Source organism: Trachymyrmex cornetzi, unplaced genomic scaffold (genome assembly GCF_001594075.2).
Source record: "Trachymyrmex cornetzi isolate Tcor2-1 unplaced genomic scaffold, Tcor1.1 scaffold56, whole genome shotgun sequence".
In the NCBI taxonomy this organism is placed as follows: Eukaryota; Metazoa; Arthropoda; class Insecta; order Hymenoptera; family Formicidae; genus Trachymyrmex; species Trachymyrmex cornetzi.
The window spans coordinates 1,522,116-1,532,770 of NW_017299871.1; the positions used below are offsets into that span (position 1 = coordinate 1,522,116).

The 10,655-nt window shown below is 39.3% G+C and overlaps 1 protein-coding gene across 1 annotated transcript in view; it reads left to right on the plus strand.

Moving 5' to 3' along the window:
- Positions 1–10,205, plus strand: part of da (transcription factor daughterless) — a 28,510-nt gene extending 18,305 nt beyond the window's left edge. Inside the window, exons 3-15 of the mRNA XM_018514999.1 lie at positions 1–15; positions 279–295; positions 521–536; positions 1,239–1,266; positions 2,479–2,763; positions 3,047–3,205; positions 4,555–4,698; positions 4,801–4,918; positions 6,285–6,423; positions 8,153–8,242; positions 9,452–9,597; positions 9,690–9,844; positions 9,925–10,205. The exon at positions 1–15 is cut by the window's left edge and continues 64 nt beyond it. Coding sequence (XP_018370501.1) covers positions 1–15; positions 279–295; positions 521–536; positions 1,239–1,266; positions 2,479–2,763; positions 3,047–3,205; positions 4,555–4,698; positions 4,801–4,918; positions 6,285–6,423; positions 8,153–8,242; positions 9,452–9,597; positions 9,690–9,844; positions 9,925–9,969 — 1,357 coding nt within the window. The 3' untranslated portion in view covers positions 9,970–10,205. The remainder of the gene's footprint in view (positions 16–278; positions 296–520; positions 537–1,238; positions 1,267–2,478; positions 2,764–3,046; positions 3,206–4,554; positions 4,699–4,800; positions 4,919–6,284; positions 6,424–8,152; positions 8,243–9,451; positions 9,598–9,689; positions 9,845–9,924) is intronic.
- The last annotated feature ends 450 nt before the right edge of the window (positions 10,206–10,655 follow it).

Consider the following 10,655-nt stretch of genomic DNA (forward strand, 5'->3'; position numbering starts at 1 on the left):
CCCCACGACCCCATGGTAAGTGATTTCTCCTACCTCTCTCTCTCTCTCTCTCTATCTCTCTTGCATTCTCTCGTTTCTATCCCGACTATCCCCTTGCCACGGCAGAATCCGAAGAAACGATCAATCACGCGTGACTCGACTGCTAGTTCCTACGGAGCCGCCGTCGCGAAAACGACGTCTCTGGAACTTCGTAATAGACACGGGGATATTTCTTCTTCCATACTCTCTGTCGTCGAATACGTGAGTTCGACGAGGAAGTCGACAGATTAAAACCTAAGCGGGCGACCTAATCTCGGTGCTACGGAAGATCGATGTGCCTCCCGAGCAGCTTTGGTGGCTCTCTTTCTCTCTCCCTCTGTCCCGAAAATCGACGAGGTCCGACGAAACCTCGATTGCGTAATCGACGTATAAAAATTGAATTCGACGACGAAAGATCGATTCTTCGAACCGGAGAACTCGAACGCCGTAATTTCACCACGAGCTCTCGCATATCGCGATCAGTTGCGGTCGCTGAATTCAGCTCAGCCGGGAATTCCGTTAATTCGCGAACTTTTACCCCGTCGACATCGCTGTACGTCGAAGCGGACGGATGGCTGCTCGAAATGCACTCTTCTCGGACGAAATTCTGAGAAATGCGGCATTCTCGACGTTCTCGACGATTCTCGATCGAGAGAACATCTAATACAAATATACGAACTTTTCAGAGATTTATCGTATCGTTTAATGGCTTTCCACGGAACGTGATAAATTCCTAAATGCTAAATCTCGCCGACAGTCTCGGCGGTTCATGAATTCACGCGAAGCACCGGGGGTCGTCTCGAGGACGAGCCGCGCGTCGCTTCTCGGTTGGCCATTACTCTTCAACCAACCGACGTCGGCTCTAATCCTCTTCGTCAACCGTCGTGATCCAACCGGGCCAGCTGGTGGTCTCTTCTGGCTGTCTTATTTCGGACCACCCGGTTGATTGTCGCGTGCGCTTCGAAGAGAGACGCGTTCTCTCTTCATCGTCTCGCCATGGTTGAGAGACACTGTTGACAGTGCTCCACGTACCCGGAGTAACGTCAAATGACTCACTGGCGTCTATATATAGTCCCGACCCTCCCGCTACTCCGTGTTTCTAGTCAAGTGCAGCCTTCGTTTGATTTACGCCGTTCATGGTTACCACGAAATCCTCCTCTTCGTGGCACCTCGTACCCGTCTCTCGGGCAGCCTCTCTCTCTTTGAGACAACGAGAGTAGGCTTCTGCTACCGGCACATGACGTCGCGGTTGTGATGCCTTCGATCGGTAATCGCCGATAGCTAATAAATGGCGAGATCGCCAATGTTGGTTTTATTTTCATTAAAACAACGTTCTTTTATATATACATATATATGTATATACAATAGATTGGAATAAACTTTCGGCGCTCTCGGATCATAAAGTCCAACTTTTAATGTAAGACAAACCATTTTATTGTCGTTCGCGTAGCTACAGTGAGCCTTTTGGCCTATGTGATATGACAAGAAACATCGTAAAGATGTTGTACGATTCAAGGCAAACGCGCCTAAGAAGGATGGAGTCAAAAACGTCACAAAGATTTCTTTTGGTTACCAAAGATTAAACATTTACGATCTTCCGGTTTAATGAACCCATCTTCTGAAAACGTCGTCCGCAGGTCCATCGAAAAAGAGATCTTGCTGGATGTCTGTAGGTTTTTCTAGTATATCCGTCAACATGCTGAAATCTCTCGGTCTCGCCGCGATATCCATCGCTATGCTTCTTCATAAAAGCGTTGATTAAAGGCGACGTTTTACGTGCGGCACGTACGTCTCTGTAGGCGTCTCCCGGACACTCTAATTTGTTGATAAATACACTACGCTCCATAGACCGTCGGCGGTGGCTTAAAATTAGACTTTTACGAGCGGTTTCAGTAGGTGCGAGAGAGCTCTATCCCACGCTCGGCGTATCCGATATCAAAGCTGGTCGAGGTGATCCATTATAACCAGAAAGACTCGCTTGAAGCTATCGTACAAATCGCGAGAGCCACGCGGCTCCTGGAAATCACTCGGAATTCTTGTAATGGAAACCTTTATCGTTTGTAACTACACAGGATGAATCAATCCGACGCGCACGCACGAACGCACTCGAAGAAGACATCCCTTCTGAAATCCTGCAGAAATCCCTGACACCCTGAAGTCCTTCTACGACGAAATCCACGAAGATAGAAATTGAGACGCTTAGACTAAAGCGTCAAATAGAGCATAATGACTATTGGTGTCGCTTATCTTCCTGTTTCACAAATCAGACGACGTTCCTGTGAACCCATAGAATTCCTTCTATACAACAGAGAACCTCCACGGACAGATTCTGAGATTCCAACATACTGGACGCGCAAGTTCGATAATTAATGTTGAAGATCGCGTATTCCCACGACTTCGCCCCCCAAGATGGTTACCACAAGAACCGAGCGTCAAACCATTTGCGCTTGGCGGTTTCAGGCATACTCAGCGATGTCGCCGAATGGTGAATCTGCAGCGCCGATCCTGGGCTCGGCGGTGACCAGTGCGGCTTCCCTGCCGCCAATGTCGACATTCCGGGGTAGTGCCGCGGTCGCGGCGAACAGCGGCACAGGAGCGCCGTCGCCGGCATCGTTGCAATATAGCCATAGTCCTGGTGCACCGACGACCGCGCCTTCCGCGTCCAACACTGCGCCCACGACGAACCAGCAATCCACCACGGACGACACCCTCGGCAAGACCCTCGCATCCGTCGTGAGCACTCGAGTATGTGCCCCCGTTAAATCATATTTTTTTTTACGCTAACGAAGTAAAAGATAATTAATAGAGATAAAACGTTATAAAATAATGGATATTATCCGTTAATTGAGACAATGCTTGGACGATCCAAGTAATCTACATACATAAACATCTAGAGATGTTCTTGCTGCGATTTAATGTAACATTTGTCGCAACATTCAGATACATCTTACTTTACGACGCGACGTCGTCACTTCGCGAATGATTCGGATCATCGTACTTCTTAATATTATGTTACGATTTTTTACAGATTTATCCCACGGACCAATCAGTATCCAGTTATAGCAGTAATCCATCTACGCCCGTCAGTTCGCCACCACCTTTAACCGGTTCGGCACCAGGTTGGGCACCTGGAGCCGCGCCAGTATCTCCGCATTTTACGGCGGATCCCAATCGTGGTATTCACATGGTATGTATCTCGTATTTCTATGATTACTAATTACGATTGACCCGGCACAAGCTGCAGGACCTTTTCAACGTTGTCCATTTTCAAATTCTTTTAGGAATTTATTATTTTGTGATGTATGGAAATCTCTCTTTAATAAATCAAGCATCGTTGAAAGGTTTCTTAAACGCGTGTATAATTTTGGCCGCTTCAGAAACATGCACGGGACAATTTTTCACTTTTACAAACGCTGGAACACAAGAGTTATATTTTTCCAATGATATTTCGCTAAACCTACACTACATATCGACGATATATTATCAATTATCACTCGCGCAATTTTTATATTTTTTTTGGGAAGGGGGGAGGATTGTTACGAGCAACGGAGGAGTGATATACAAGCGGAAATATAAAAAAAAGGAATTTACTGTTGTTTCTGTCATAAAGTTTAATCTTTTTTATTACGAGAGATTACAGTCGCTATTCGCACATAATCACGCAGCACTGAAGTTGCACAAAGTGCATGATCGCGTTTGCACCGAGAAATCACCGTTTGTATGCTTCCTTTATGAGCGACTATTTGTTTATATCCTCCCCTCGCCCCTATTTGCGTACAAATTATTAAGTTTATCGTCCCTCCCGTTCATTTGGCCACACACTTTTATTCATTCCGCCCTGTTTGTTGTGAACGTTGTGTTGACTTGGTTGTTTCTCTTTTTTTTTTGGTTTTGTTGTTGCGTTGGTGTTGTGTGTGAAGCCGGCGCCTGAACAGCAGAGGCTAGACGATGCCATCGGCTTCCTTCGCGACCACGCCGAGGTGAGGACCGCCGAATTTCAGTTTTTTTACCGACCTTCTCATACTCTCCTTTCTTTTCCACATTCTTTACGCATGTTTACACCACGACAAATGTCACGAAATGTCCATTGCACTTTTTGCTAATTACGCTTTCAATTAATTTTGATTATATATTGTGATAAGGTTTTCACATTGTGCACAATGTATAATCATAGCTTGTACTTTTCCATTAACAAAACTTTCGATAATCAGTCGTCATTAAACCCTTTAATCAATCTAATCGGTCAGACTCTTTTTTTTTTTTACATAATAATTCTTTTATAATTCTACTTTTCTTCCAAGATGCTTTTTCGGTTAGTCGAACTATCTCTCGTGGAATTAGAAACGAAATAGAAGAATTCAATATTGATTTTCTCTCTTTGAAACTTTTCTGGAACAAACCATAAAAATCTAAGGAAAATAAAAACCGTCAGTGATACGTCTTCCTATAGAATTCCTCGAATAATAATAAAGCAGTAGACAATTTCGAGCTATCGGCGCGTAATCGAGTCGCATTTTCGGTATTCTGTTGGTACAGGGGGCACGGATGGAGGAGCGGTTAGACGATGCCATAAACGTATTGAGGAATCATGCCGAAAGTCAAGTAGCCCTTCATCTTGGCCCAGTTGGTCCACACGGCGGGATATACTCGCATACCTCACCACCGCAACTAGAACATTTGGTAAGAAACTTCGTCAATCAGCAGTAAATAAAAAATACCAGGGCAATCATGATGGATTGCTCCTTTTATTTATTTCGCGATATAATATTATGATTTTTTCAGACGAGTCCACATCCTGCGGTAACGGTGACGCAACCTCAGGGTTCCTATCCCGGTCTTACGCCTACGCCCGACACAGATGGTTCCATCAAGATCGAAAGGTTACCTGTGACGAATGCCAGTAAGTTGAACCTGAAGTGATGTACAGGATGAATCGCAATATAATTTGCAACATAGGAGAGATCAGATCACAATTACAGCGGCAATCCCTATAACAAAATCTTGATAGTAGTCTTTTCTCGGTTTACTCTTACGTTAATAACATCCGGTGATTTTCATAAGAAAAATAAGAATCGTGATTACGCGTTTACTTTTATCATGCTGTTCTATTCTTGTATCGTCGCATCATTGAACAGTCACTTTTCCCATGAATTCCCGCGAAGGAGAGGGAAAAGGGAAGGAGCTCCCAGGTGTTCCACACAACGGACTCGCGGCCGAATAAGGAAATATTAGATAAATCACGCGAAGTCTTTGCTGTCCGGTGGTCGTGCCTGCATTATTCCCGTGAGTACATTCGGTTATCTCACTCTTCGTTTCTCTTTCCGCCTCGTTGCGTCCGTCCCTTTCGGCCTCCCGCACTCTTAGAGTCATTATGCCGATGGAGAACATTTAGTATCCTTTTACTACGGATTAGGAGATCCTACTTATGTTAGGTTGTCGAAGGAATGCAGAACACTCTTGTGAGTTTAGAAACTATTTACGCGCTTTGTACTGTAGAAATATGTAGATGGAAATTCACGAAACTTCTGCGATAACTTCTTGAAAAACAGTGTATCGAGAACTAAAGAGCTCAAATCCTTTAAGGAAATAAATACATTCAATTGCACAAATAGCTGCACCATAAACATTTCTTTTGTAGTTGCAAATGCGTCACCGCGAGCGCGATATAAAAGTGATCGCACTTTCGCACACAACCGTACGTCTGATTTATCCGCCACGATTGTCCCGCGATGACTTTTAAAGAGATACATTCGCGGCATACGTGAGTACAATACTATTCGTAATACCCTCGCTAATCATTAGGCGAAAGAGAGAGAAAACATTTATTGGTCTGCTGAATCAGAGTTGAGCGAAATCCCATAAAGCGCGCTTCCTGCTCCTAATTGGACGCTTTTCTCGGTTTCGTGACTAAGCCTCCTTGCCTAAAGCTCCCGGATAATCGAAGATCGTGATCGCCATCTTCGGCGAAGGTCAGTCGCGTTTATTCTTTCTCCATTTCCGGGTAAATCCGTACCATTTTTCCGCTATTGCATCAGATAATCTGGCGACAATGCTCAAATGAGGCTGCTGTCATAGTCTGCTTTTGAAACTCCTTGAGGAGATACCTTTTGCCAAATTACCTTTAGAATTATGAAGAAAAGGAAAATATACACTGATATAAATTTTACCTGATTTCTTCTGTCTTGCAAATTGTATAATGTAACAATGCAATTATCGTGGAAATTTTACACAACAGTATTAATAATGAACAGAATACATCCCCTTAGAAAAAAGGAAAGATCCGCCCGATAGTAGCGGCGGCGAAACAAAACCATCAAGCAGTGAACTCGCAGCGGCCGGTGTAATCGGGGCTGCTACAGTTAACTCGACGTCGCAAGGAAAAGGAACGAAGAGATCGCGTAGATAGTAAGTATCTGAAGATTTTTCGAAATAAATTTCTAAATAAATTCTTCGAAAGATTAGACATGTCGAACGACAAAAAAGATAAAAGCGATGATAAAAATAAGGTTGCAATCGATATACGCGTATTAATGTCCGTTATTTCGCTCCAAGATTCATGGATATTGAAAAAAAAAAATAAAAATAAAACATTCTCTATATTAATTTGAGGGTTTACTTGAAAATGAAACGAATTAATAATTAATTGGAGATGCACTCCGATCTTTGAAAATTTATTTTTAAACTAACTTGCTGTGTCTTTGAACAACCGTTGTTCGAGCGCCGATGAAGACTGCGACGATCCTGGCACCAAAGCGGTGCGCGAGAAAGAACGTCGCCAGGCCAACAACGTGCGTGAAAGGTTAGTGAACACACGCAGTACGCACTTCGTTGCATCTTGATACAAACAATTTCTTCCGTCCTGTTCTCCGCTCCCACAATCCCGATAATATATACACGTCGCTTACGATGCGGATGATATGCGTATGTATATTCGCATCGCCAAGTGTAACGTACGTAAAAAAAATCTCTGTATATTTTCCTGGAGAAAGTTCCTGACCACCTACGATGCATGCCTAAAACGAGGTGCTATTTGTGATGAGCAATAAATTGTGAGACGATTAATTCATGAACGATCGGGGGAAAATGCGCGGCATGTTTACGACTTTGTTATAATATGAGTACAAGTCCCGTAATCCTTCACATTCGTTGCACTGTATAAGGCCCGTATTCAGGCGTGATAATTAAAATGTTTCTGGTTAAGAGGACAGGAATGAGATGAGACAAGATGGAATGTTAACAGCTCTCTCGTGCGTACCTGCAAATCAGTCTCATTTTAATTCAGCTGCGATTCGGTCCCTAGGCATGCCACTTTGTTTAGAACATTCCGCACTTATTCTGCATCACTGAACGTTGCATCAAATTGCTCAATTGTATAAACTTTTCTCTTTTTATCCTACAAGCGCATTTTTTACTACCTTTGTACAAATGAAAGAACATGTCGTATTATTTGTAAACTGATAAATTTCACTGTGTTGGACATACACGTGTCACATAAATTTTTATGAGGGATTGTCATATTATTCTCCAAATAAAAGTCGATCGATATCGATCTTTCAATTATACATAATCAAGTATTTCGATGTTAATTTTTTTTTTAAATCCGCACTGTTTTATTATATTATTTTATTTTATAATTATTTTTAAATCCTTCCAAATTATATCGTTTTGAAAAAGAAATGATAAACAATTATATAGATGTCATCTGCATTCTCTAATTTTCTAGGTCAGCATCAAAATAGAAGATCTACATTTTTCGATCCGAAAGATCACTGTCCCTTGACGTGATTATTCGCCATCGATTGTTTATTCTGTGCAAAGAATACGGGCCTTTAAATTCGTAACCTACTTATTATCCACGATTTCAGAATTATGAAACCATCTGCGTGTGTTCATTATTATATCGCTTGTCTATTGCAATAAGAAATGTATGTATTTATACGAAATTCGCTCGAACAACAATTAGATGATTAGACTCCAGCAAGTGAAAAGCCATTTTCTTGCAACTTGCGACTATATCGCGCGCGTGTCGCTTATGTTAGTAATTCGATTGCCGTTAGGTAATTTAAGCGATGTAGGCTAGAGTAAGTTGTGACGTAAGCCAGGTGATTAATCGCGTATTGTTATTGCGCAACTGTTGTTCGAGCGCTGAGGACGAGGATGATGATCCCGACATGAAGGCACAAAGGGAGAAAGAGAGGCGGCAAGCAAATAATGCTAGGGAAAGGTAAGATCAATGATATACGCAGCGGACATAAAAAATATCAAATTTAATCTACAGTGATATGACAATTCTGGTCAGTAGTAACGGCGGCCCGTATTCTATGTATATGTGACATAATAATGTAAGAGAATATTTAAAATATTTCTCGATTATGATGAAAATAAATGACATAGTTCCCCATATATAATATTTTACAAAATCGGCATGTTCTCGTACATATCTATGCATGAAAAATTTACTCCTATCACATGCTTACATAGTTGCATTTATATTAATAAAGAATTGTAAGATATGCACTACTACTCAAAAGTTTCAATATATTTCATGTTTTAGCTAACAATTCGTGTTTTTCATTTATAAAAAATATGAAATTAATTTGATACACTCTTATTTTCAAATTCAGTAGAGTCGCGAATTGCCGACAAATATTTATAAACTATATATAAATTATATAAGTTATATATAATTTATAAATAAATTCCTCAAATAGGCAAATATCACGTGTACCTGTATCAGTATAAAAAAATATATCAATTTCATACACGATTTAGAGATATCGATAAATATTTAGATATTATGATAACTAACAATAAGAGAATAGAAATAATATATATTCTCGCAGAAATTAAGCATCAGATTAAATACAAGTCTTTGTCTTAAGACATTTAAACAACTACTCGTCGGCAAAATGCCAAGATTTTAACTTCTGCTATGAAAACTCAAAGAGATTTAAGCTTAAAGAAATAAAAAAATTTGAGAAAAAAAATAAATTTATTTTTCTAGTTTTAATGAAAATATGTAATATATAATAAATTAAAGAATTATAATTCATATAACTATATTTATATTTTATTCTTTTCGTGATATTACGAAGTTTCCAAATGGAGAACTGAAACTTTTGAGCAGTAGTATATATTAGGTGTTAAACTTAATTCCTGCCGTTTTTCGTCTCCAAAATTGATTTGTTATTGTACAATTATATTTCTCATAATTTGCTCTGCTGTATTAATTTTTTCTATTGTAAACATATACAAGAAGAATATTGCTTAATGTGATGAGTGTGTAAGTAGATGTTAAAAAATGTAATATTACAAAATTATTACATGTAGTATGTAATTAAGAACTTATTCCTTTCTATTTAACATTGAAACTTAAAGAAAATACTCTCGTATTTTAATAAAATAATTAACATAATTTCATTTTTCATCATAGGATACGTATCAGGGATATCAATGAGGCTCTAAAGGAACTTGGCAGAATGTGTATGACACACCTAAAGACGGACAAACCTCAAACGAAGCTCGGTATTCTCAACATGGCTGTTGAAGTTATAATGACACTCGAACAACAAGTCAGAGGTGCATATACCAACATGCGTTTTGATTAATTGTATCATATCAATCTGTATAAATATTCGTGTGTTTAATTTATTCATTTTTTTTTTATTCAGAGCGGAATCTTAATCCGAAGGCTGCGTGTTTAAAAAGAAGAGAAGAGGAGAAAGCCGAAGATGGTCCGAAGTTACCAGGCCATCTTGCAGCGCACATAGCACATCCGCATTCTCATCCACACGCGCACTCCCAACCGCCCTTTCCCGCATTACCTGTAAGATTGTGTCAAAGTTAAATTCAATACAAGTAGAATTATTTTGAGATGCATAAATAAAATATACATGTTTGTTTTAGGGTCCACAACCTTCCCTTCAGCACAATCCACCACAGCCGCAGTAGCAGCGGCTCAGTGGCGGTATCATTCTGTGTTAAGGGGTAGATACATCTTAAAATCAATAAAAAAATAAGTTTATGAACATGATTTACATACCTATATAGGATTTTTCTCTGCTCTTATAAGTTGTAGAAATGTGCAAAAAATTGTGGATATTATGTGGTGCGTTACATTAGTAGAAGAAAGAAAAGAAGAAGAGATAAAAGAAACACTCTCAATCGTAGTTTTAAAATATTTTGTTCGTTATTTAATATTTATATATTAATTAATATTTGTATAATTTTTTAATAATTTGAATTTGGCCTGGAAAACATCTATCTATTGATTTAAGGATATGTACAGTGTTAAAAATGTCATGAAATTTAATGTATTTTTAAGTTACACAAATTAAATTCAATTTTATAACATTAAATTAAATTTTATGTATTTAAAACTGAAAAGTATATTTGTGTGCGTGTAAATGAAATTTAGTGTACTTTTCATAAAATTTTACGAAGTTTAGTACATTTTTTGTTAAATTTTATGTAGATTTGCAAGAAATTTAATGCAAGTAATTAAATTTGAGTTAAATTTGAGTTACTTATAACTTCATTTTCATTGATAACATTAAATGTTCTTAGTGTACCTGCTTGAAATTTGCTTTCATTACATGTAACGGAAGCAATTCCTTTTTTTTTTAACAGTGTATGTA